This window comes from Myotis myotis, unplaced genomic scaffold, assembly GCF_014108235.1.
Source record: "Myotis myotis isolate mMyoMyo1 unplaced genomic scaffold, mMyoMyo1.p scaffold_m19_p_7, whole genome shotgun sequence".
In the NCBI taxonomy this organism is placed as follows: domain Eukaryota; kingdom Metazoa; phylum Chordata; class Mammalia; order Chiroptera; family Vespertilionidae; genus Myotis; species Myotis myotis.
In genome coordinates this window covers 44,896,837-44,924,788 of record NW_023416379.1, presented here as the reverse complement: position 1 = coordinate 44,924,788, position 27,952 = coordinate 44,896,837, and the positions used below count along the sequence as shown (strand labels likewise).

The 27,952-nt window shown below is 37.7% G+C and overlaps 1 protein-coding gene and 1 long non-coding RNA gene across 5 annotated transcripts; one reads left to right on the top strand and one right to left on the bottom strand.

Moving 5' to 3' along the window:
- Positions 1-21: 21 nt before the first annotated feature.
- Positions 22-25,076, bottom strand: CCNC (cyclin C). 4 transcript variants are annotated; one of them, XM_036316616.1, is made up of 13 exons: positions 24,785-25,076; positions 19,657-19,763; positions 18,736-18,820; positions 18,513-18,582; positions 13,784-13,835; positions 12,822-12,877; positions 9,340-9,375; positions 8,605-8,696; positions 7,916-7,983; positions 3,974-4,053; positions 2,676-2,794; positions 1,791-1,885; positions 22-1,246 (listed from the first exon to the last, which is right to left on the bottom strand). In XM_036316616.1, exons 1-12 carry the CDS (start codon positions 24,814-24,816, stop codon positions 1,834-1,836), a joined length of 849 nt encoding a protein of 282 aa, XP_036172509.1. In that variant the 5' UTR covers positions 24,817-25,076; the 3' UTR covers positions 22-1,246; positions 1,791-1,833. The 4 variants fall into 4 exon arrangements, with proteins under 4 accessions (XP_036172509.1, XP_036172508.1, XP_036172506.1 ...); XM_036316615.1 differs by lacking the exon at positions 1,791-1,885 and having other exon boundaries at positions 24,785-25,072; XM_036316613.1 differs by lacking the exons at positions 1,791-1,885; positions 9,340-9,375 and having other exon boundaries at positions 24,785-24,950.
- On the top strand, positions 3,860-4,685 carry LOC118659929. The gene is made up of 2 exons (XR_004968751.1): positions 3,860-4,264; positions 4,510-4,685. It is a non-coding gene; the product is annotated as an uncharacterized LOC118659929 (long non-coding RNA).
- Positions 25,077-27,952: the final 2,876 nt, after the last annotated feature.

Sequence of the window (27,952 nt, the reverse complement as noted above, 5' to 3'; positions counted from 1 at the left end):
AATATTCAAGACACTGGTCAATATAGCTGGAGAACGTACTTTTATTTTTGCAGTTTTATACTACGAAATCAACATGTAATTTCATTGTTCACAATTGATTCATAAAATTTTTAATCCTTAAATTGTACATCAATATCCTATGACTCTAAATTTTATCTCTCCCCTTCAAGTCTGAAGAAAATGATTAATTTATTAAGTTCCACAGACAGCACAGTCCCACTGACATAACATTTAGTCTTAAATCCTACGCTCATGTGAGAATTAAGAATAGCCAGTATCAAACTGGCCTGAAACCTGATTGTGTTCCTGGCTCAGGATACCTGTAATAAATTTGTAAATCCAGGCTAAGACATAAAAATAAACTAGAGTGTGTATGTCATATAAAAAACTTTTCACAGTAGAGTAAAAATTAACATTAAAATGTTATCAAATTTCAACCATTTTATGTTTTATCCAATTAGCTTTCTAAATGTCTGATTAAACTGAGTCAAATGCAAATAACTTCATGTAGGTTTTTAAAAAAAGTTTGCCCAGCATTTCAAAATGGTTACAGAATTAATAAAATTTTTAAAATGTCAAAGTATGCTATACATATTGCACTTTTCTGCGAGGCTGGGCTAGTATCTTCCATGGCAAGATACTAAAACTACTGAATAAAATACACTTTAAAATCAATAGGTACTTGATTAATTTCCCTGAAATTATCAATATCATTACCAAAATCTTCCAAGATTTTGTAAGATTTGATTCCTTAAATACAGTTTTAAAGTTTAAGTTAAGGAGGGAGAAAACCCCTCATATAGTTCACTTTTTATGTCCTTTTTTGGTCCTTCAATGACCAAAGAGAATTTTAAACAAATTATGCTTCATGTTTCCTGGCTTAATAAAAAACTACAATTATTATCCAAATTAAGAAAAATTATACTAAGCAAAAGCTATTAATTTTGAAATGTCTGTCTGTAGGTCCCCTTAGAACCTTTCCAAACTTTAAAAAATCAAGAGCCTTTAATCAATTATGTACTAGAATCAAATTAGGTAAGGAAAACCTTATTTTGCAAAAATAAAATCACTTCCCAATATGCTTGACAGAAACAAGCTATTCATGTTCATTTGTGTTCCATTGAAGACATTACTGAAATCTGTCCAATGGTTTATTTCCAACTGGTCCACTACGGAATTCTTCGGAATGTTTTAAGATTGGCTGTAGCTAGAATTCTGACTTCCATTTGGACCCTGCTCTCCTTCACTGTTCAAGTGGGGAAGAAAGAGATTTTATACCAATTAAAAGATTCATTTTCAACACCCGGATAAGCCTACTAATAATTTTAACATTAGTTATTCTGTAGTACAAACTTACAAAACAAAGACATTCCCAACTGTAAGACACAGATGTGGAAAAATTAAATCCAGAAGACTAACATTTGGTTTTAAATTTTTATTCTTATATAACTTAGTGCCCTCATACATAACAAGCATTCTGGAAGTTAGTGTCCATATACACTCAAAAAATTTAAATTAGGGTATGGGATTTCATTGTCATTACAGGTATCACTCAACATATAGATTAGAGCTTCTGAACAAATTTCCTATAAAATTAAAATCTTACATATAAAAATCTTATTTCTACTAAACAACTATGAAAATCAAGAAGTATTCTCCACCCAAAAAATTACTATCCAAAGGCATACTAAAATCATATGTAAACACAGCAAACCTTTATAAATAAAAATATGGTAATTTCCAGGAAAATGCTGAATATTCAAAATAAAAATAACTAAAACTGAAAATACCAGTATCTGTGGCAATAGGATTATTGCCTTATCTTGTCCATCATCATCTTGCAGCTTCAGGCCCTGCCACTAGTGGAGAATCACTCAGGGAACTTCTGCAAAAAATGCATCCAAAGGTAGCTGTTTGAATGACTGCCTTAAAACAGCTCCTTGTATAAGTATTTATTTTTTCCCAACAGTGACATTAACTTATCAGACCTACAAATCTATCTCAATGTTTGATAACTTAAATATAAGTTAATTAGGATGGGCACTATTTGTTTAATCCCTTCTGACCTTGATTCCTACCCCAATGATCTGATGTACAGTGAAAGCGAAGAACCACTAAACTAAATGAACAGATCCTATTAAAACAACAACAAAAGCCCCTTGAGCATAAGTGATTCATATTTAATAAGATTATGTTTATTGGGTGTCATTTGGGGCACTCAAAAGCTAAAATTTTTTATCTTTACAATATCAGATCAATAATCTAATTCATAAAACAGGATAACAGCCAGTATCGGGGAAAAATAAAATAAAAAAGATGACACAGAGTCACACTGACATTGGAGTACTACAGAATTCTTTATCTCTGAATCTCTGATAAACTGGCCTAATTTTGTCCTTCTTAAATTTATGTATAGTATCTAGCCATATGTTGAGGGATACCTGTAATAGACCTGCCATTGCATTAGGAAGTTACTAACAGATGATCCAATTAATATTTTAAAACAAGACATTCTTAATCTATCAAGTCAGAAATTTAAAAAAAATTAGTATGTATTGTGAAGTTTTGGAAGAAATTTTAAGGAAAAAAAACCCCAATGTAATCTATGAAAAAATGTGATAATATATATGAAATATATAATTAAATGGAATCTATAATTAAAGTTTACAAAGTACCTGTTTGGAGGAGGTTTTGGTTTTGGCATCTTGCTAAGAATAGTTGCCATCTCTTTTCTCTCATCGAAATTCTTCCACTGTTCATATAGTTTTAAAATAACCCTGATTATTTCCAAAATCTAGAAGAAAATATTTAAAAAGTTCTCAGTGACAATGTAAAGCAACATCTAGTATATAAAGAATACACATCCAGCATGCCTCAGAAACAGTGAGAAGACAATGTCTGTCCTTAAGTATTTAAGCAAGACAATCCTGATAAATGTGAAAGTAGTATTTGTATCTGCTATTTAGGCTTTTCCTTCTAGCCTCTCATCTGTTAACATGTATGCCCCTGTCCATCCTTATCCATCTCTCTGCAGTTAGTTTCCTTCCATCTGCTGATATCTAAACCAAAAGAAAACAGTGAGGTACTAGGAATAGAAGTCTAAATCATGAAGTTTACCACTATACAGTAGTTTCAAACAATTTAATGGAAAGTAGTGCAAAAAGATATTGTTTTGATTCTATTAACTATAGTAAACAAGTTAAGGTGCTAAAAAATTGGCAGTTATAAATTTGTATATCCAGTTTCCAAATTAGCTCTTTCTTTCTCACCTGAGTAGACCTAACCTTGGATTAATTTGAATGCTATTAACATTTCAGCAGGAAAGATAGAAAAAAGGGCAAAAACCGCTTTGCCAGAAGATAGCCTGTGTCCTAGAAGTTTATAGCACCATTTAGTGGTCACTAGGTAGCTTTTAAAATAATCCTGAAAATTAGAGGCTGCTCTTCAACTAATCAAACTAAAAGTTTACCATTCTGCTTAAGCCTAAAATGAAAAGAGAAAGAGAACCTTAGTCTTCTTGCTAAACATGTTTCTTCTTTTTTATTTTTTACCAAAAACTTTTTAGCCTGATCTGAGCCTTAAGACTTTAGTAAATATGACATTAACTTTAAAATGTTCAAGTTTATATTCCACTACGGCAGCAGTTCTCAACCTGTGGGTCACGACCCCTTTGGGGGTCGAATGACCCTTTCACAGGGGTCGCCTAAGAACATCGGAAAACACATATATAATTACATATTGTTTTTGTGATTAATCACTATGCTTTAATTATGTTCAATTTGTAACAATGAAAATACATCCTGTATATCAGATATATACATTACGATTCATAACAGTAGCAAAATTACAGTTATGAAGTAGCAACGAAAATAATTTTATGGTTGGGGGTCACCACAACATGAGGAACTGTATTAAAGGGTCGCGGCATTAGGAAGGTTGAGAACCACTGCACTAAGGGAATTTTAAAGAATACCTTCTCCATATCCACAGAAAGCTCAGCAAACCACTGTCTGGCATCTTTCTGCTGTACAACACAGGCTACATGTAGGCAAGCTGGAAAGAAAATAAGAGACAAAGGCCCACGTTTAACTAGAAACATACAATGTGTGGACTCAGAACTAAAGGTAAAATTTTCTCTTACATTTTTCATGTATATTTTCCAATATTCTTTTAGAAAATTGCATAGATTCATATAATAGTTACCATTGACCATGCCATCAATTTAACCTCATACAGACAGAAAAAATTATTAGACCATATTAAGGTTCTTTTTTTTTTTTTTTTTTTTAAATATATTTTATTGATTTTTGACAGAGAGGAAGGGAGAGAGATAGAGAGTTAGAAACATTGATGAGAGAGAAACATCGATCAGCTGCCTCCTGCACATCCCCCACTGGGGATATGCCCACAACCTAGGCACATGCCCCTGACCGGAATCGAACCCGGGACCCTTCAGTCCTTAGGCCGACGCTCTATCCACTGAGCCAAACCGGTTTCGGCCATATTAAGGTTCTTGACATTTCCAGCTCCTCAGTGTGGCATGGTGCAGTTGCCTTGAGAGTCAGGGCATGTTAGAGAGAGGAAAATTCAATGAGGAAATTAAAGCAGAGAAATTATCTCTGAACAATGATACAAAGTAGTATACAATATAATCAGAAGTCAGTGTGATTAAAAAAAAAAAAAAAGAAAGAAAATGCTTGGCCAGGTGGCTCAGTTGGTTGGAGTGTCATCCCGTGGCAGGTTAGGGTTAACGAGGCATGTGGCCCACCAGCCGTGAGTTTGACGTGCTTGCCATACACCAAAGGTGGAAGGTTTGATTCCTGGTCAGGGTTCATACCTAGGTGTGGGTTCAATCCCCAGTCCAATTGATGTTTCTCTCTCACATTGATGTTTCTCTCTCTCCCCCCTTCCTTCCTCTCTCTCTAAAATCAATAAACATATCCTCGGGTGAGGAGGTAAGTAAATAAATAAATAAAACAAAACAAAAATCTCAGCCAAGCAATATACTGATAAATTTCAACAATATGGACCATGTTTTGATATTTCAACTAAAAGTAGTGTTTGTTGACTCTGCCTTTTTTTTTAAAAAATATATTTTATTGATTTTTTACAGAGAGGAAGGGAGAGAGATAGAGAGTTAGAAACATCGATGAGAGAGAAACATCGATCAGCTGCCTCCTGCACATCTCCTACTGGGGATGTGCCCGCAACCCAGGTACATGCCCTTGACTGGAATCGAACCTGGGACCTTCCAGTCCTCAGGCCAATGCTCTATCCACTGAGCCAAACTAGCCTCAGCCTCTGCCTTTTTTTTTTATTGTCACATGAGGATATGTTTATTGGTTTTAGAAAGATGAAGGAATGGAGGGAGACAGGTGTGAGAGAAACATCAACCAACTGCCTCCTGTGTGCACCCTGACTGTTGAACCAGCAATCTAGGTATGTGCCCTGGCCAGAAATTGAACCTTGCATGGGAGGATGCTCCAACCAAATGAACCACCCAACCAGAACTACTTTTTAAAGTTATTAGTATATCAAATTAGGTGAAAACTGGGCACATTAGTACAGAATTGAGTGTTGTAATAAAATAGATCTTAGAAAAAATATATAATGCATTGTATATACTTCTATACATTACTAGAGGCCTGGTGCATGAATTCGTGCATGGGTGGGGGGTCCCTTGGCCTGGCCGGCGATTGCGGCCACAGGAGGTTAGCTGGCTGGGGGGAGGGGCCACGGGAGGTTGGCTGTGGGAGTGCACTGACCACCAGGGGGCAGCTCCTGCATTGAGTGTCTGCCCCCTGGTGGTCAGTGTGTGTCATAGTAACCGGTCAACAGGTCATTCAGTTGCTTAGGCTTTTATATATATAGAATAGATATACAACTAACAAAGATAGTAAAAATTTCAAAGATAACAAGCTACATCATAATTTTGCCCAATGTAATTCCTACTGAGCAGCTTGGTTACTTGGATTCCACCCTAGCTTGTTAAGACTTATGTTCCCTGATGTGCTTACACATACGACTTTGCTAAGGATGATATTCTAGGCAATCAGTGACTTAACTGTAAATGGTTGCAGTGGTTGCACCAAGTCAAATGGAGCTATATAAAGGACTTAGATCCAGGAGGAGTTGAGAAGCTTAAAGACTGAAATTATAACAGGTAACTAAAACACAGTGGAAAACATCATAAGGGTATTTGCAGAGTACATTGAACCCAGCATGAGATGATATAGGGAGGGATAGTGGGGGGACAGTATGGCTAAAGGTGAAATCTGAGCCAAGTCTTAAAAATAGGTGAGAGTGGGAGCAGAAAATGGCATGCATATAAATGGTCAAAAGAAGTTGTATATTTTATCCAAAAATTGGGAGAAGCACTTAAAAGTTTTCATTGGAAAAAAAAAAAGTTTTCATTGGGGTAAAATTCTACATCAGAGTTTCTCTGCCTTGGCACCATTGACATTGTGGGCTGGACAATTCTGAGACTGACAATATCCCTGGCTTCTACCCACCAATGCCAATGGCATCTCAGCACAGCTGTAACAACCAAAACCATTGCCAAACATCCCCTGAAGAACAAAATTATCTCTGGTTGAGAACTAGTAGCCAAGTTCAAGTGTGGAGGAGATTGGCTCCCTAAGAACAGGGATGCTGGAGGCCAACTGGTCAGGAAATAGACTATTGTGGTAACTTGAACAAAAAAAGATTATGGGTATGAAATTACTAAAGAAAGGTACTAATTACCAATACAGTGAGCCCTCGATTTAACGAACTTTGGATTTAATGGACAAAATTTCAGGTCCCTATGTCATTTGTCAAAATTAATACCCCGTTAATTCTAAAATGCTTTAAAGCAAAATTTGCTTATAATTAACAGGTTATTTTTGTCATTAATTGTTATTTTAAATAAATTTTGTGAAATTAAACTTCAACATATATAAGTATAACGTATATGCCACCCCTGATATGAGAAGGATAAGAAACATTAACATTAAAGGAATAATTGAAAAAGAGAAAACCGTAAGTCTGGACTGTTAAAGAATGGGGGAAGTGATCAAGTGGATAGAATCATGGCTATCAACAGAGAAAAGAACTGGAACAAAAGGTAATAAGTGCCTAATATAAGGCAGACAATATTTGGTGTTCTATAAGGTAACTCATTTAATTCTTACAACAAGTCTGTATGGCGCTGTTAGTATCCCCACATTTTACAATTTAGAAAACAAACTAAGAAAAGTTAGATAATTTTTCCACAACTATAAAGGAAGCAAAGTTTAAACCTAGGGTCATCTGACTCCAAAGACTGTGTTCTAACCCAGTACTGCCTTCCACAGATAATAGAATGGTAGCTAACTTATCCCTTCAAAAAGGTGTTAAGGACCACAGAGGCTCCTTTACTCAACTTTTGAGGACTTTATTCTGAACTTTCCCCCCTAAACACTGGTTAAAATTATTTTAAATGATTAAAAAAACCAAAAAAAACAAAAAAAAGGAGGGTGAAGGGGGACAATAATCCTGATTTGTGACAGTTTAGTTCATATTATTGAAAACTCGCCCTAACCGGTTTGGCTCAGTGGATAGATAGAGTGTCGGCCTTCGGACTCAAGGGTCCCAGGTTCAATTCCGGTCAAGGGCATGTACCTTGGTTGCGGGCACATCCCCAGTGGGGAGTGTGCAGGAGGCAGCTGATCGGTGTTTCTCTCATCGATGTTTCTAACTCTCTATCCCTCTCCCTTCCTCTCTGTAAAAAAGAAATGAAATATATTTAAAAAAAAGAAAAGAAAACTCACATGCAAGGATTAGTCTATTACTTCATGAAATATAAAAAAAAGTACTATAGGGTGAAATTTCTTTTAGGATGACCTAAATAGATTTATAACAATTAAACTAATAAAGATAAATCACACTTACATACCTAAAGCTATCATGAAAGGAGGATACAGTAGGCAAAGATCCGTTCTGTAGGTATCATTCACTATCCTCCTATAGAAATGTAAACCATATTATTACTGAAAGCAGAACTACCTCATATGATTATACATTTCCCTCCAGAGAGGGCTGTATTTACCATCTTTGTACACATTATTTCTCTTTTATATTACCGAAGCACAGATATAAAGGTGAAAATATCATGGGAAAAAGATGGATACATGAATGATTCAATAAATAAGCATATTTTAATGAATAAAATGATAGCTAAATATATTTTAAAATTTAAAACCTCACAGTAAATTTTAAAGATTTTCTTCTAATTTTTCAAAAATTAGAATATCATATAGGAAACCAGAAATCATACAATGAATATGTACACTGAATACCACCAGAAAGTAGTCTGATAATTTTGAAGATAAATTGACTTTTTATATCAACAGTGTTTTTCATAATAATCAAATTCTAATGAAAATATTCATCAAATATATAATTTAAAGATTTTTATCATTTGTACCAACATAGTTATTAAAATTCAATAAGTATATATTTTTTCAACATAAAATATCTTGGGGCACTACTTTAATTACTTTAAAAATACTAAACTTAATATTTAGTCATCAATCTTCTTAGCTAATAACAAGTTATACTATGAATAACTTCTGTTCTAATTACCATGCAAGGGGAAGCAACATGTCTTCTTGGCCCATGTCCTGCACATACTGGAGCAAAGGTCTATAAGGATGATACACTATCAAGCAACAATCCTAGAAACAGTTTAAAAAATGTATATGTATAAAAACAGATTTATTACAACACAAAAAACTTATCATTACCCTACTGATTTATAATTATGTATTTCTCTAACTCATGCTTGCTTCCCTCTTATTGTCTTAAGAAACCAGTATGGCAGCCCTAAACTATTATAATAGAGAAGGCAGTGCTCTCTCTGGAATATACCTTGGCAAATCGGTTGGCAGTCAGTCAGCATCCAATCCCTTAGAGACTCAAAGTGTCACATCTGCAACACACTGAAACCTCTTATTAGCCTATAAATCTGTAATTCCCACCTGGAGGAGAATTCTGCCAAAGACATATCTATCTTTAAATAACACCACAAACATACACAAATTGTGCAAATAATTGACAGTGGTTTAATGTCCTGATTGGTTTGCTTGTAATCCTTTTATTATAGTTACTATAGAACAGAAAAATATTCCCATCCTAAGTAGGCTATACAAATTATTTAAGAGGATACAGGTGATGATGCTACTAGGTACTATGATTTCACCATCATGTATCACATCACTTAGTTTTAAAATGCACCTCCCTACAAATATTTCTTTAAAAAATTTCTAACTTCACTAAATAAGTTTTATTCTATTAATCACAAGGAAGAAATATACTTACCATTAGTTCTAAAAGATAGAATTCACATTCTAATATCTGTTTAAAAAAGATTATCAATGTCAACATGAAATAAAATTAGATGAATCTACTTAGTCTAACAACGATTTATAGGCATAGTAATTTATCACAGATTTTTACTAAAAACTTTTAAATCAAGAACATAAACATAGTAACTCATATTAGAATTAACTTATGCAATAAAATGATTACTACATAAGGCATACAATTATGATTATAAAGGATTTTAATCCCTAAAGAAACCCAGCCTCATGAACATTCTTATTACTTATTTTTATTTAAAATATCCAGTATAAACTTTAGGTTTTACAATATACAAAATGGAATTATCTTAAATGTTATTCTTATTATATTATAAATCAATAAAAGGAAAGAATACTAAAAAATGAAACAAAAGAAAACCAAGATGGCGGCATAGGTAAACACCTGAAATTGCTGCCTTGCACAACCACTTCAAAACTACAACTAAAAGACAAAACGGACATCATCCAGAACCCCAGGAAGGCTGGCTGAGTGGAAATTCTACAACTAGAAGGAAAGAGAAAAGCACACTGAGACTAAGAAGAGGTGCAGAAGTAAAGTGCAGAAGTAAAGTGCAGAAGTAAAGTGCAGAGGTACGGAGGCGCATGTGGAAAGGGCTGGCAACTGAGGACACGGTTGTCTTTTTTTTTTCTTTTTCTTTTTTTAAAATATATTTTATTGATTTTTTAACAGAGAGGAAGGGAGAGAGATAGAGAGTTAGAAACATCGATCAGCCGCCTCCTGCACACCCCCCACTGGGGATGTGCCCGCAACCCCGGTACATGCCCTTGACCGGAATTGAACCCGGGACCTTTCAGTCCGCAGGCCGACGCTCTATCCACTGAGCCAAACCAGTTTCAGCACGGTTGTCTTTTTTAATCAGTAGGGAGACACAGCCTCCCAACTGCTCTGAACTACAGTTCTGGGCGAGTCTCTGGGGACCCAGACTCATAAGGGGAGAAACTGAATTGTCTGGCATCGGGTGGAACTTGAGGGCGGCTTTCTCTCAGAGGTGCTTACAGCATTTACTGAGGGACAGAGACCCGGGGCCTCTTAGGGCAGGGCTGAGGATCAGCCATAGCTGTTTGCTCCGCCCTGTTGATTCCCTGAGACCCTGCCCCATCCAAGCTGTGTGCAGAGGCTTTTGCATATGAATGCCCTGGCCCTTTGCAATCTGAAAATTACCTAACAAACTGCAACTGGGTCAGAGAGACCCAAACATCCAAAAGAAGGCCCAAGGCCCCACAGCAGCTTGCACTGCTTCACAGCTGGGCCTCATCTGGGCACCTCCAAACCCCAAACAAAGAAGAGGAATCTGCAGATTTCTCTGTAGCTCCTGCTGGGTAGCCTCAGGCAGAGGCTAAATTAACACCTCCTTAGAGATCCAAGAGCCAGTGTACCCAGTGGTCAGAGGGGGACCATCCAGATCACAACTCCTCAGATCCATAAGGGACACACTCAGGGGGCTGACTCAGTGAGCACCAAAGACCCACTGAAGCAAGTCTTGCCCCGGAGGGGTGTCTCCAGCACAGAAGTTCTCCCACTGCAGACACAGCTGATTCTCACAGCCAATTGGCCTGGAGGTCAATTCCTCCCAGTGATACCAACAACAATCAAGGTTTAACTACAACAAGACTGCGCACAAAGCCCACAAAGGGGTGCACCAAGAGTGTCCACCTCAGGTAATTGGGGAAGCTGAGCCACTGGGCCCTATAGGACACCTAGCACACAAAGCCACTCTATCAACACAGGGAAGCAGTCAAAATGCGGAGACAAAGAAACAGGTCACAAATGACAGAAATGGAGGAAAGCAAACTACTGGCTATAGAGTTCAAAACCACGGTTATAAAGTTTTTCAAGAATTTTCTAGAAACTGCCGGTAAATTTAGTGAGATCCTAAAGAAATCTAGTGAGACCCTCGAGAATATGAAAAAGGACCAACTAGAAATTAAGCATACACTGACTGAAATAACGAATAATATACAGAGATCCAACAGCAGACAAGAGGATCCCAAGAATCAAGTCAAAGATTTTAAATACGAAGAAGCAAAATCACCCAACCGGAAAAACAAAAAGAAAAAAGAATCCAAAAATATGAAGATAGTGTAAGGAGCCTCTGGGACAACTTCAAGCGTACCAACATCTGAATTATGGGGTTGCCAGAAGAAGAGAGAGTGCAAGACATTGAAAACCTATTTGAAGAAATAATGACAGAAAACTTCCCCTACCTGGTGAAAGAAACAGACTTACAAGTCCAGGAAGCGCAGAGAACCCCAAACAAAAGGAATCCAAAGAGGACCACACCAAGACACATCATAATTAAAATGCCAAGAGCAAAGACAAAGAGAGAATCTTAAAAGCAGCAAGAGAAAAACAGTTAGTTACCTATAAGGAAGTACCCATACGACTGTCAGCTGATTTCTCAACAGAAACTTTGCAGGCCAGAAGGGAGTGGCAAGAAATATTCAAAGTGATGAATGCCAATACCCTACAACCAAGATTACTCTACCCAGCAAAGCTACCATGTAGAATTGAAGGTCAGATAAAGAGCTTCACAGAGAAGAAAAAGCTAAAGGAGTTCATCACCACCAAACCAGTATTATATGAAATGGTGAAAGGTATTCTTTAAGAAAATGAAGAAGAAAAAGGTAAAGATAAAAATTATGAACAACAAATACATATCTATCAACAAGTGAATCTAAAAATCAAGTGAACAGAAAATCTGATGAACAGAATAAACTGGTGAATATAATAGAATCAGGGCATAAAAAGGGAGTGGACTGATAATTCTCAGGGGTACTGGGGGGTGCGGGAAGAGACTGGACAAAAATTGTACACCTATGGATGAGGACGGGGGGGGGTAAGGGCGGAGGGTGGAGTGGGAACTGGGTGGAAGGGAGCTATGGGGGGAAAAAAGAGGAACAACTGTAATAATCTGAACAATAAAGATTTAATTTTAAAAAAAGAAACAAAATAAATACAAGTTAAACGGAATGAAGAAACCCCTTGCAAGGTGGAAAACAACATACCTATATGAATGCCAATAGAGATTTATCTTCTAACATAATGTAAAATTTCAAATATGATTCTCATACTATTCCATAGTAGCTCCAACTGCACATTGGCATCACCTGGGAGCTTTTAGGAATACCAGTCCCCAGACCTCAAGACTGAAAATCTTCATTTAGCTGGTCTAGAGAGGTCCTGACATCAGTATTATTAGGTTCCCAAAGTGACTTAATGGACACCCAAGGTTTATAACCATTGCTATGAAGTATTTTTAAAAATAATAGAAACAATTTAGCTTTCATTTAGAATTAAAGTCTATATTGTAATATTTGGAACTGCCATTTCTAGGAGACTATTCAGTTTATTCTAATGTAAAATGGAGCTAGTTTATATGTAACTTTGACAAATAGTTTTACTTGATACAATATACTTACATGGTTCATCCTATAAGGAAATTCCTTTGGAAAGGCATATGAAAATCTAGTTTTTACTGGAGAAAACAAAAAACAAAACAGTAAATGAGAAAGTGAATTAACCCCAAATTTCTTTAACATTTTGTATAGTATTTAAGGTAGGGCTTCATCATTTTTAGTAGGGAGCTTGGAGACACTTAGAAACCCAGATTTTCTTGCTTTTAGGTGAGCAAAATGAGTGGCAGGAAGTCCCAGGCCCCCATCCATATTACAATTACAGAGCCTCAATTAAATAATGCTATAACCAAATATGAAAAGATACTTTTTTTTTAAGGAATAACTTTTTTATTCAATATTGTTAAGCCAAAACTTCCATGTGGTCATTTAGCTTAGAAGGAATCTGTTCACAAAAATATCTATACTAATAAAAGAGTAATATGCTAATTAGACCGGGTCGACCGGACACCCGACTTCCTTCCAGACAAAGCCACGGTGGTGGGGGCTGAGGCAGAGGTGGTTAGGGGCAATCAGGCTGGCAGGGGAGCAAGCAGTTAGGAGTAAGATCAGGTTGGCGCAGGGGAGCAAGCAGTTAGGGGCAAGATCAGGCCAGCGCCGGGGAGCAAGTGTCACGATTGCCCCCAACTGCCCTCCCCTGCCAGCCTGATCACCCCCAACTGCTCTCCCTTGCTGGCCTGATCACCCCCTAACTGCTTGCTCCCCTGCGCCGGCCTGATCTCGCCCCTGACCGGGAATCGAACCAGCAACCTTTTGGTGCATGGGACAATGCTCAACCAACTGAACCACTCCAGCCGGGCTTAACTTTACTTTTTGTCAAGTATAATAGCCATGAAGGTCAGTGACCTCAGGAGATTTAATAAACCCAAATAATCTGTCACAGGTCTTATAAACTGAAAAACATCCATGCCCTACGGAGCTCTCCTAAGAATTATATCCTTAAAGCAGGATATACTTTTTGCACTTACATACAGAAGTAGCAGCAGCAGTCAGTCTTGTATTTGAGACAACTCCAAATTCCTAGAGAAAAAAAAAGTGGTCAAGATCAGGTACATACAGAGGCAGAGCTGCCTGAAACAGAATGTCAAACTGCAGCGGGAAGGCCGGGGAGGGTTGGGGGACAGGAGGTAGGGGGGTAAGAGATCAACCAAAGGACTTGTATGCATGCATATAAGCATAACCAATGGACATAAGACACTGGGGGATAGGGGAGGCGAGGGGACTGTCTGGGGGGGGGGGGGGGGGGGGGCGGGAATGGACACATATGTAATACCCTTTGTATTACTTTAAGCAATAAAAAAAAAAGATCAGGTACATAGAAAGCCAATGAACTCAAGGGTATTTGAGATCTATTCAAAACAGAGTATTTCCTATGTTTCCTCCTTGTTTATATTTTATCTATTTATTTTTAATCCTCACCTAAAGATATTTTTTACATTGATTTTCAGAAAGAGTGGAAGGGAGGGAGGAGACAAAGAGAAAAACATGTGAGAAGCATTGATGTGAGAGAGACACATCAATTGGTTGCCATTGGCAGGCATCCCAACCAGGACCGGGGATGGAGCCTACAACTGCGGTATGTGACCTTCACTGGAATTGAACCTGCAACCCTTTAGTCCAAGGGTCAACGCTCTAACCACTGAACTAAATTGGCCAGGGCTCCCCTCATATTTATATTGTCTATTCATCTTCTACCTACTTGAAGTATGATGTACTTAAATCTCTAAATGTATTACCTTTCCTTAAAATTGCTTCAATTTAAGTGTTTAAATAATTTTAATTTAACATCACTGAAAGATACCAGATTAGAAACCAGGGACATGATAGGTTTCGGCACTCAAATTAGCTTCCAAGGAGATTTTTTAGCTTCTGCCCTTAATAGCAAGAATATTAAGTGTTGTTCTTATTCAATTGGACCTGGACTAACAGATATTTCATGCCATTTAATAATAAAGAAGTTGAATTTCTGAAGAAAATAAACTTTAATATCACCAAAAGAACTCAAAAGACCACACAATTATTCTTTTTGAAACAGCAAGAGAAGAATGATATAGTATAAGACTTCCAATGTCAGTTCCCATTTCTTCTTTGAGCTTAATATACCACCATTCTAAAAATGACTAAAATTTACGAGGTGATCCACCTTACATATATTGCCTCATTTAATGTAATCAACCTAATAAGATGACTAAAATATATATATATATATATATATATATATATTTTTTTTTTTTTAAAATATATTTTATTGATTTTTTACAGAGAGGAAGGGAGAGAGATAGAGAGTTAGAAATATCGATGAGAGAGAAACATCGATCAGCTGCCTCCTGCACATCTCCTACGGGGGATGTGCCCGCAACCCAGGTACATGCCCTTGACCGGAATCGAACCTGGGACCTTTCAGTCCACAGACCGACGCTCTATCCACTGAGCCAAACCGGTTTCGGCGACTAAAATATATTAAAAAAAAATTACTAAAGCCTTCATTTCAATTTATTTTTTTATTTTTATTTTTTTAAATATATTTTATTGACTTTCCACAGAGAAGAAGGGAGAGGGATAGAGAGCCAGAAACATCGATGAGAGAGAAACATCGACCAGCCGCCTCCTGCACGTCCCCCAGTGAGGATGTGCCCGCAACCAAGGCACATGCCCCCGACCGGAATCGAACCCGGGACCCTTGAGTCCGCAGGCCGACGCTCTATCCACTGAGCCAAACCGATTCGGCTCAATTTATTTTTTTAATAAATATATATTTTCTTGAGTTTTTTACAGAGAGGAAGGGAGAGGGATAGAGAGTTAGAAACATCTATGAGAGAGAAACATCGATCGGCTGCCTTCTGCACACCCCCTACTGGGGATGTACCCGCAACCAAGGTACATGCCCTTGACTGGAATCGAACCTGGGACCCTTCAGTCTGCTCTATCCACTTAGCCAAACTGGTTAGGGCTTCATTTCATTTTAAAACAAAAATTAAGAATTGGTTCCTTAGCCAACAAAGAAACTAAACTAAATCTAGTCTATTCAAATACCTTCAACTTACATCCTTATCCTTGGACAAGGGAGGGCAGTGGGGCATGTATGTATGTATGTATATATCTATATTCACATTTAAACCTTAAACTATAATAACTAAGATTAAAAAGTAAACACCTGAGACATCTCCTTAAGTACCATTCACATTTAATTTCCACACAACTGGACAAAACAAAGAAAGATTTGGTCATAAAGATGAAAAAAAAATAAAGCTATAACCAAATATGAAGATACATTATTTTAGGAATAATTTTTTATTATTTTTTGGATAAAAATAATTACACACACACACACACACACACACACACATATTTGATTTTAGAAAGGAAGGGAGAAGGAGAGATAACAACATCAATGATGAGAGAGAATCATCAATCGGTTGCCTTCTGCATGCCCCCTACTGACACTGAGCCCAAAACCAGGGCATATGCCCTGACCAGGAATTGAACCTTAACCTTCTGGTTCATAAGTTGAGGCTCAACCACTGAGCCACGCTAGCTGGGCTATGCAAAATTCTTAAGGCGAAAACTTTCAATAAATTGTAAAATAGGATTCTAGTTAGAAAATCATATAACAAAAAAATATAAAGAAACAAGACAAATTAAGAGAAGTTTATAAAATTTTGTCTAGGTTCCCATACTGATTGTGCTTCCAATACATAAAATTACATGATAATACTTGGGAAAATCACCCCACAATACGGGCTTTTTATAAACATTTTGTCTTCCATTGAAAAACTTAACAACAACAAAGCTGGTTCTGCCTCCTTCAACTATCACTTACAATTAGAAAACCTTAAACCTCTAGAAAGCTTGTCTTAATATAATTTCTAATAGAGTCAACTCTCATTATTTTAGGTAATATGCAGGAAAGATATCATCAACAATCCTAAATAATGGCTAAAATAAAATTCAAAATGAGTATCAAAAAGAATGTAAACTTACTTGGTTAAAATTACATTCAATATTCAAGAATACAATTACTATTCGAAAGCTGTGAGCTAAAAACAGAAACATAACACAAAAGTTTCATAATGCTAAAGACTGCATAGATTATTATGTAAACCAGTCAATGTCTGCTACTATTGTCTGGATTTTACCTGAGCTCTCTTAAAAATACTGAAAAGGGAAATAAGGTGGCCAAAGATTTGGTTTCAGGTGCAAATTTTCATGTCTCTTCTCTCTCCCTCACCTAATTTCTCTACTCTCACTGCCAAAATGATTCCTCATTAGAATCTACGTAGCTAGAACCACCCCCAATCCCTGCCTTCCCCTAGCTTTCCCTATGGGTTGGTGAGAAGCCAATCATTAGGAGGCAGGAAGGGAATACAGTAGGACATAGAAAGCAAATGAAGAAGGATACTGCCCAGTTATAGTAAGAACCTGTGGCACTTACGGAATACTACTTAGTGCCAAACAATAAATGTCTTAGAGGCAGTACAGCAAAGCAGTTAAGTGCATGGGATTTATGAGCTAGACTCCCAGGGTTGAAATATTAGCTTTGCTGTTTACCAGCTCCATGATCTTAGGCAAATTTCTTAACCTCTCTGCGTTTAATTTCCTCATTTATATATCTACTAGAGGCCCGATGTAGAGTAGGCCTTCCTTCCCCTGGCTGCTGGCACCGGCTTCCCTCTGGTACCCAGGACCTGGGCTTCCCTCCTACGGCTGCCGCAGGCACCCGGGACCCAGGCTGATTTCCCCTTGCCCCAGCTTCGTCAGGAAGGACATCTGGAATGATATCCGGAAGATCCAGTCTAATTAGCATATTACCCTTTTATTATCATAGACTAGAGGCCCAGTGCATGAAAATCCATGCACGGAGGGAGAGGAGGGGTCCTTCAGCCTGGTCTGTGCCCTCTTTGCAGGCTGGGACCCCTTGGGGGATGTCCACCTGCTGGCTTAGGCCCGCTCCCCAAGGGGACTAGGCCTAAGCTGGCAGTAAGACATCCCACTGGCAGCTCAGGAGTAGACAGGGCCTAAGCTGGCAGTAAGACATCCCACTGGCATCCCACAGTAAGGCAGCCCGGAAGCCCTTGGGGGATGTCCGACTAATAGCATAGGCCCATTCCCCAGGGGGTTAAGCCTAAACTGGCAGTCAGACATCCCTCTGGCAGCTCAGGAGCCCTTGGCCAATATCCAACAGCTTAGGCCTGTTGGACATCCTTAGCGCTGCCACGGAGGCAGGAGAAGTTCCCGCCACCGCTGCTGTGCTGGCCAGCCATGAGCCAGCTTCCGGCTGAGCAGCGCTCCCCACGTGGAAGCACACTGACCACCAAGAGGCAGCTCCTGTGTTGAGCGTCTGCCCCCTGGTGGTCAATGTGTGTCATAGAGACCAGTCATTCCCAGTCATTCTGCTGTTAGGGTCAATTTGCATATTACCCTTTTATTATATAGGATATATCTCTTTGTTATGAAAATTAAGTCAGTTATAGTTGTAAAAGGACTTAAAATAGCACTTGATTGTACACAGTAAGTGCTATATAATCGTTTATTAAATGAATATATAAAATACAGATATGTGTATATTTCTTTAATTTTGGTACAAATTTCAGTATTTTGCATAAATCACCATCTATTATTATTTTTACATAGGTAATGTGAAAACTGGGGCAACACACATTGACTATACTTGATGAAAAATAGAAAATTATTTCATACCTCTACTTTGGATGCCAAAAACACACATGTAGGAGCCATTAATACAGGATCTATACTTTTCAGAGAATACCTAAAAAACAGTAAAACAAAGTTACATGTAGAAAAAACACTAGAAAAAATTAAGATAACTATGGCAAACACATGATTCATCTATACTAAGGTTCATCAAACTTATACAAGAGTCTCAAATAAGCATAACATTTCCAAAATAAAGCAGTCCTACCTGGCATAGAATCTCTTGAAATAGACTGTAGCAGTGGCAATAACTTGTTGTCTTAACTTAAGATGTTCACCTAATGCTTGGATAACTAAAAAGAAAAAGTTTTAAATGTATTTTCTGGTATCCATGTGGTTAAATCATAACTATATTCATTTCTAACATAGAGGAAAAACCTACACATCCTACAAAGCTCTACTTGGATAACAGTTAATACTAGAATTTACAAAAATATATGGAAATGCATAAATAAAAACAAAAAATTGAACTGCCCCACAGCAAACACTATTCTTGTATTAAAGAAGTTGAATGATAGGAATTTCTCCTCTACCTTCTAAGAATTTCAATGCCTCTCATATTATTTTTAGAATATAAAAAGAAAAGATTAAATACCTATCAAACTCACTATAACTACCAACTTATAAAGTTTACTTACAAATCCATAATGAATCCTCAAAACAAGAGGTAGGTTTGCAGAAGAGTGAACTAAAGGTTAGAAAGATCATGTGACAAAGCTACCATATAGCAGAGCAAGAATCTTTTGCCTCTAAATCCCCTTCCCTCCAAAGCAAACTTATAAGATAGGAAATGCCCAATACAGGATGTCAATCCAAAGAATCATTTATCCTCAAAGTAATCTGCTCTAGCCAATCTTAAATTGAGTTTAATAATTCATCATAAAGGCTTAGAAAGATTAAGGAACACTTTGAAACTGTCTTGAATGTTTCTGACATTAAGATTCAAAAACGACTTTATTTAGATCACGTAAAAAAAAGATAAATGAGTATGAGTTGTAAAAAGGTTACATGTATAAATAAAAATATTAAGTAGGGACTAAAACAGCTCATCACAAATTACTGCACAAAAATATTTTAATTCAGAGGTAATCAACTGTACCATTTCAACTAATTAAAAAATTGTTTTTACCATTTGTAAAAAATATTTGTAATTTCCAATATTCTTCTTCTGAAAGAAACTTTAAGTCCTTTTGGCGTTCCTTCAACAGATCTTGTTCATCCAAAATCCATTGCAAACTAGAAGAAGCAAAGATAAACATGCTATAGAAAAATCAACGAAGTCATAGGATCAAACAAGTTATTAACATTCTGAGAAATACAAAGTACACGTAATCCTGAAAGACATTATTTTCCACATTTCTTGAAACTCCCAACACAGAATTATTTTGCTAGTAAATATGCCCTGAAATTTTTTATATTTTCTCTCTTCCTTCTCAGTCTGTCACTAGTTTTACTGTATTTTCATTGATACTAAGATTCTGACAAAAAGATGCATCTTACAATCAGTGGTGCCTCAGCCTTATAAGTGGCCCTACTTTTATTCTTTCTTAGTAATACATAAAATAATGGTGAAGATATTTGGCACCAACTGATGGTGCCTTGAATTTGATGAAGTATATCTTTTATCAGTTGTTCATGGGTAATTGGAGTATTTAATTTTACTACCTAACCATTCCAAACATGTAAAAGCTGCTTCAGAATGTACTCACTGACAGCCTCCTTCCTCCTGCTTAGTCAAGTCTACTATTTTTAACCAGATATGAAAATGACATGACCACCCCCCACCCCAAAAAAACACACACTATTCTGCAACCTGCTTTTGTCACTCAGTATGTATTGGAAGTATTTTAATGTCACTGAATTTATTATTCAGCATTCTTTTAAACTGATGAACAGCATTATGGATTGAATCATTATTTTTTAGTTAATCCCTATTGATAGGCATGTAGGTTATTTTCCCCACTCCATTGCAAGTAATACTTTAATGAATATCTTTGAAATTCAACCTTATATATTTGATTAATAATGCATCTGAAATAATTTCATAGAAGTAGAACTGATGGGCCAGTTTTGCTGGTAACTTTGATATAAATTGTCAGTTTACTAGGTGTACCGGTTAATAATGCAGATTTTTTTTGATAGATGGAGTTACACATATGTTGATATATATGTGATTTGCTATGTATGCTATTTTGTTGTATTGACAGCAAGCTTCAAAACTTCATGTCAAATTTGCTGAAGGTGTTAACATCATAGATATTTTTATGCTTAAAAATGTCAAATTTCATGCCAAAAAAAGAGCATTTGCGGAAAGTTTTAATTCATTATTTTGAAGAAAAAGTTATATACTTCAGGAAGCTTATGGTGAACATGCTCCATCTCAAGATACTTGTGAACGCTGGTTTAAACACTTTAAAAGTGATGATTTCGATGTGGAAGACAAAGAATGTCCAGGTCAACCGAAAAAGTTTGAAGACCAACAATTACAAACATTATTGGTTGAAGATGGGTGTCAAACTCAAAAACAACTTGCAGAAAGATTCAATGTTGCTCAGCAAACAATTTCAGATCATTTACAAGCAATGGGAAAGATTTTAAAGGAAGGAAAATGGGTGCCACATCAACTGAACGAAAGACAAATGGAAAACTGAAAAGTCATCAGTAAAATGTTGCTTCAACAGCACGAAAGAAAGTCTTTTTTGCATCAAATTGTGACTGACAATGAAAAGTGGATTTATTTTGAGAATCCCAAATGCACAGAATCATGGGTTGATCAAGGTCAACCATCAACATCAACTGCAAGGCCAGATCTCTTCGGAAAGAAGACAATGCTCTGCGTTTGGTGGGATCAGGAAGGTGTGATGTATTATGAGCTTCTAAAACCAGGTGAAACCATTAATACTGATCACTACCGACAACAAATAATCAATTTTAACCACACTTTGATCATGAAACGACTAGAATGGGCCAGAAGACACTGCAAAGTAACTTTGTTTCATGATGACGCACCATCACACACTTCAGAACCAGTTAAAGACACGTTGAAAGATCTTGTCTGGGAAGTATTAACCCACCCACTGTATTCACCAGACCTTGCTCCTTCGGATTACCACTTGTTCCAATCGATGGCACACCCATTTTCCGAGCAGCACTTCAAAACGTACAAAGAAGTGGAAAATTGGGTCTCTGAATGGTTTGCCTCAAAACAAGAAAAGTTCTATTGGGACGGTATCCACAAATTACCTGAAAGATGGGGAAATGTGTAGCTAGCGATGGACATTACTTTGAATAAAAGCACTTTTGATGTTTCTCTTGAAATTATTGTGTTTTCTTTGATTACAAAATCCGCCATTATTAACTGGTACACCTAGTAAGTTCTATAAGTCACAACAATTTCCCTTCCTATGAACAGTACCTGGGCATGTCTTAAAGTATTTAACCATATGGGTTATTGCCAATCTTCCAAATGATGTGTCTCTCTTCTATGGATGTTTCTCTCTCTGTATCTCTCCTTCCTTTCCACTCTCTCTAAAAATCAATGGGAAAATATCCTTGGGTGAAGATTTAAAAAAAAAAAAGGAAAGAAACATCGATCTGCTTGCTGCCTCATGCAGAGCCCCTACTGGGGATCAAACCTGCAACCAGGCATGTGTCCTGAGGGGAATCGAAACAGCAACCTCCTGGTGCATGGGTTAAAGCTCAACCACTAAGCCACACTGGCTGGGCTATTTAAGTATACATCTTGAGTTAAACATTTTCTATGTTTTTATTAGTCAAAGAGAATTCTTCTTTTGTACATTATAATTCTAATATGGCCATTTTTAAAATGAGATATTCATCTGTTTTGTTTAGGAGATTCTTCTGATCTAAAGTTTGTTTATTATGGACAATAAATCATTTGTCTATCAAATATGCTGCAAATATTTCCAAAGTTTAGCATGATCTCTCAATATTTAATTATTTGTAATACAGTAATCTGAATCACTTATATACATATTGAAATTTACCCATTTTTTTCCCTTTAAATTTGTGATCCATCCAGAATTTATTTTGGTATAGGATATAGAGATCCAGCTAAATGTTTGTCAAATGGTTATCCAAATGTCACCAAAATATTACCTAATGTATAATTTTATCATTATATTTGAATTTTCTTTATAATTTCCTATTTTTGTTTTTTCCTCCTTATACCATACTATTTAAAAACATATAACATTAAATAATTAAAATCTAGTATGGAAAATGCCCTCTCCTTGATATTATTTTTCAGAAAATTTCCTGCTATTCTATTACAATTATTATTATTATTATTTTATGTTAATTTTCACTTAAGGATATTTTTCCATTGATTTTTAGAGAGAGTAGAAAGGAGAGGGAGAGACAGAGAGAGACACATGGATGTGAGAGAGACACATCAATTGGTTGCCTCCTGCATGGGTCCTGGTGATTGAGCCTGCAACCCTGCAACCAAGGTACCTGCCCTTGACGGGAATGGAACCCGGGACGCTTCAGTCTGGAGGCCAATGCTCTATCCACTGAGCCAAACTGGCAAGGGTTTCTTATCACAAAATAGACTTCACAAAACAAGAGATAAAGAAGGCCACTTCGTAATACTAAAGGGAATGATTCAACAAGAAAATATAACCCCTGTAAACATATATGCACCCAATATAGGAGAACCCAAGTACATTAAAAAACTCTTAATGGACATACAGGGAGAGATTGACAGCAATAGTCATAGTGGGGGACTTTAACACCCCCACTGACATCATTGGATAGATCTTCCCGACAAAAACTTAACAAGGAAACAGAGGCCTTAATGACACACTAGATCAGATAGATCTAACCGATATTTACAGAACATTTCACCCCAAAGCAACAGAATATACATTCTTCTCAAGTGCACATGAAACGTTCTCAGACAGACCACATGTTTGGGCACAAAACAAGTCTATACAAATTCAAGAAGATTGATGTAATACTAAGCATCTTTTTGGATCACAATGGCATGAAGTTAGAAATCAACTACAATAAAAAAAACCTCAAAAACCCTCAAATACATTATTTTTTAAGTTGAAAAATCCCTATAAATTCTGACAAACAGCTGTCAATTCTCTCACCCTCTTTCAGTTTCTCAGAATACCTCTTCTCCACTACCTAAATTTCCTGTATTTTAATTTTGCCCAAACAAATATTTCAGTGAGTGAAACAGTATAAAATAAAATATCAGACGTAAAGCTTTTATAGCATTTCATCTCCACAGAATCACTTTACAACAAGAGGAAAATCTGCTTTTCTGAAAATAGGCATCCATGCCCATTGTTTCTTTTTTCCTGCAAAGGGCTAAAAAAAAAAGAATGAACACTGTAATCCAATCTTTAAACAGAATCAAAATTTAAATTACAACTACTAATGCTCTCTTGGCATTAGAGAGTATTTACACTAAGATATCATCTTTATCGGGTTGTATTCATCTTCCACTTGTCTAGTCAAAGTTCAATTAGCCCCATCACCCACCTTCCTGACTGCTTAAACAAATGTATGTAGGCGGAAATGTTTTTAATATTACTCTAGCTCTTCCATGGTCATTGACAGAAACAAAAATTTATTCATGAAAAAGGTGAAGGAAATCGGCAACGTCACTGATAAATACACTCTTAAAGTATCAGGCACAGATGATTAATGAAATAAATGTTGAGAGCACCTGCCCTATACCTTACCCACATAAAGCTCCATGTAGACATAAAATACTGGCAGGAGGCGGTTAATGAGAAGAAACAAGCCCGACTCCTTCTCGGAATAACATTAAATCCACTCAAGACAGGAGGTGGATGACAAAAGACGAGACAGGATACCGACCCATTGGCGAGATCCCAGGCAAAAGGTGACCCACCAGGTCCTCAAGAGCCAGCGCCCAGTTCTGAACTGTGCCACGCTCCCCTACCTGTGCCAGCCCAGCCCAGCCCCTCCGCGCCTAGCTAATCCAAGAATCCTCAACCTCCCACCCGGAGACAGAGGCCCCTTCCCCCCGCTTCCCGCTCACGGATCTAGGCCCTCCCCACCCCCCGCAACTCAGCCAAGGGAGGGGAGAGGGGAGTTGCCAGAGAAAGACGCATCCCGCTTCCGGCCGCCACCGACTGCCGGGAGATTCCGCGGCGTTTGGGACACTGGCTATTCTAGGCCAAGGGGAGTCGCAGGCCCCGTCATCACCGCCCCCTCAAGAGCCAGCCCCAGCGAGAAGACGGAAGCTCACTTACTAATGGGAGCTCTGCCAAAAGTTCCCTGCCATGGAACACAGCTTGCCCTGATAAAAAAGCACCAGCCGGCGGAGCGGCTCGCGGAGCGACCATAGACCCAGCACGCCCGGTAACCGCGCTCCTCGATCGGATCGGCTCAGCTCCGCTCCGCCGCGACGAAGGTAAAAGGAAGAGGATGGCACCCAATTCCTTTTGACGCCGGCCGGCAACACTCTACTGTGCAAACCCGTTCCTATGGATAAAAGTTCCGGCTCGCCCCGCTGCGGGGGAGGAAGCCGGCTGGGAGGAGACAGCCTCTGGTCGCACCGAGATAGTGCCTGGGAACTGGTGCTCACGAAGGCTCGCAGAGGGAGGGAGGCTCTCGCGAGAGCTTCGCGCTAGTGCCGGCCTGTAGCCCGTGCTGCCTGGTTTTCTGGGGCAGTAACCATTCGCTGGGTGGGGATGCAATGCTCTTCGGGCTGTATTATTCCATTGTCCCTATTACAGGCCCCCAAAGCAGCATGGTGGCATAGAATGAAAGGTTTTCTGACTTCACTTCTTTCTCCTGCAATTGGGAAGAGAAATAGAGATTATTTTGGCCTCAAGGCTGCGTTCTTAATGGAGTTCTTTTGGAGTGAAGCAGATCATTTAGAGCAGCGGTTCTCAACCTGTGGGTCGCGACCCCTTTGGGGGTCCAACGACCCTTTCACAGGGGTCGCCTAAGACCATCGGAAAACATATAGAATTACATATTGTTTTTGTGATTAATCACTATGCTTTAATTATGTTCAATTGGTAACAATGAAATTGGGGGTCACCACAACATGAGGAACTGTATTACAGGGTCGCGGCATTAGGAAGGTTGAGAACCACTGATTTAGAGCAATAGTACTTTCGAGAGAGCACTTTTCACACTGTGGGTGGAGACCAATTAGGATGTGGTGAAATGAGTATAATAAGCATTTTCCTAAATGAAAAAAAAATCAGGTATATTAGAAATAGCAAGGCTATTATTTAAAATTTTGACTGTTACATACGAATTTACTTGTACTACATCAATGTACCATATGATTTCACTTATATGTGAACAAAATAAAGGAGCAAATAGAGACAGACTCATAGACACAGAGAACAGATGTATGGTGGCCAGAGGTGGGGGTGGCGGTGGGGGTGGGGGCTGGGTGAAAAAGGTGAAGGGATTAAGAAGTACAGATTGGCAGTCACAAAATACTCACTGGGATATAAAGTACAGCATAGGGAATATAGTCAATAATATTGTAATAACTGTGTGTGGTGCCAGGTGGGTACTGGAAATATCAAGGGGAACAGTTTGTAAAGTGTATGATTGTCTAACCATTATGCATACACCTGAAACTAATACAAAATAATATTGAATGTAAACTGCAATTGAAAAATAAAAGTTAAATTAAAAAAAGGTGTAAAATGCATCTTAGTAGCTTAACATAAAAGCATTTTATATCACATGTCCCTCCCATAAAGTCTGATGTGGATTAGATTGTTCTCCTTGATAGTTGCCCTCCAAATCTTCAAGAATGTAGTATGTTTCCATCTTTCAACTACTCCATCTTGGTTCTTTGCCTTCAGGCTTAAAATCTTTCTAGAAAGAGTGCCCAGAACTTTGACCGGCTCTTAATCAGTGTTAAGAGACTTGAACCAGAAACAACACCATCACTTCCTCTCTTCCCATTGACCAGAGCAGGCACATGCTTCTAACTTAAATGCAAAGCAGATGAGAAATGTAGAGGAGTCTATAGTATAGTTGATGAACACTGCTATCGGCTATACTGCCAATCCCGGTCAAAAAAGTTTGAAAGGCAGTAGCTTAAGAAACACCAGGCCCAAGGGTACCTCACATTGGTTCAGAATTTCTTCAACTCTCAGAGGTTGCCAGTCTGACATCCTCCAGAAGGTAAGGAAGGATCCAAGTTAATATGATTAAATGTTTTATTCTGTGTGCCCCCATTTCACTATTTTTAACACTAGGCTAGCATTGTTTCATACCTAATTCTGCACTCTTCTTCCCACAAAACTGTGAGCTTCTTCATCTTTTTTAAAAAAAATATTAGTTCAGGGTGTAACACATAGCAGGCGCTGGTATTTGTGGGGCTGGGTGCTTAGAGAAAAATAATATAACATGGACATAAAGTTAGGTTGAAAGGTATTTAGAATGCAAAAAGGAATCATAACAAATTATTAGTCTTGAAGATTTAGGTCCTTTTGTGAACTCTTTTAGACAATTTATCAGACATACTACATAGAAATGCTCTTGTCTGAACCTGGTTTCTACTTTGCACCCAGAACTCCAAATGCCCAGCAGCTCCCAGTGCTCCCAGTGGCTGCGAAAGCCAGGGGCCTGATGCTCAGGCTTCACTAGCTTCAGATTGAGTTATCTCTGAGGGGACTTTTTAGAGGCAGGTTAAATTGAATGACTTGAGCTAAAAGCTAACTTCATTTTAGGATATCTGATGGAATAGAGCAACTTACAAAACTGTTAAAATGCCTACATATCCCAGCTTACCTGGATGTAAAAGATGATGGGCCATGTAGTTTTGGTTCTTTTTGCTAATTTAGCTTTTTAACTTTTCTTCATAATTTTAGGGATATTGTGTCTCAGTCCTCACTACCTTCATAATTTAAACTTACTGGAAGCAATCAATCTTGTCCCTTCTAAACTTTCATTTACCTTATGCTTTTCAAATAGGGAAGTGATCAATAAATTCTTGATACTAATGTTGATTCTCCTGTGACACACACACACAAAAGCAATTTACCCTTTTTCCTACAATACTTTCTCCAGCAGCATAAATACTACTTCTCAGAAACTAAAGCCTAGAAATTTAGTGGTTTTATCAAGCACACTTAGCTAGTTAGTGGCAAGAACAGCTAGGATTCAGTTCTGCTTCCCAATGCAATGAACTTTTCACCCAACCATATAGCTTCAATAAAACTATGACTAAACAACTGTAAACACATTATTCTAGGTTTGTAGTAAAAATTTCCCCTCCCAAACACTATTACTGAAGACCATCTTCTCACTTTTAATTAAATTATTATATTCTTTGGTACTAAGAGTCATTACTGTAAAAATATTCTCTCCTCTATCTAGTCATTTATTGTGCCACCTTTACTTCAATTCCTAGACACCTATGCTTGTTGAAGATGACTAAA

Bases quoted from the DNA above. Each gene is read 5' to 3' on its own strand.
- CCNC (XM_036316615.1), bottom strand. From the start codon at position 24,816: ATGGCAGGGAACTTTTGGCAGAGCTCCCATTA. The intron at 7,984-8,604 runs GTAATTAGAACA...ACATTTCTATAG, and splicing joins ATGTTGCTTCCCCTTGCATG to GAGGATAGTGAATGATACCT. The intron at 2,795-3,973 runs GTATTCTTTAAA...ATTTTCTTCTAG, and splicing joins TTTCTGTGGATATGGAGAAG to ATTTTGGAAATAATCAGGGT.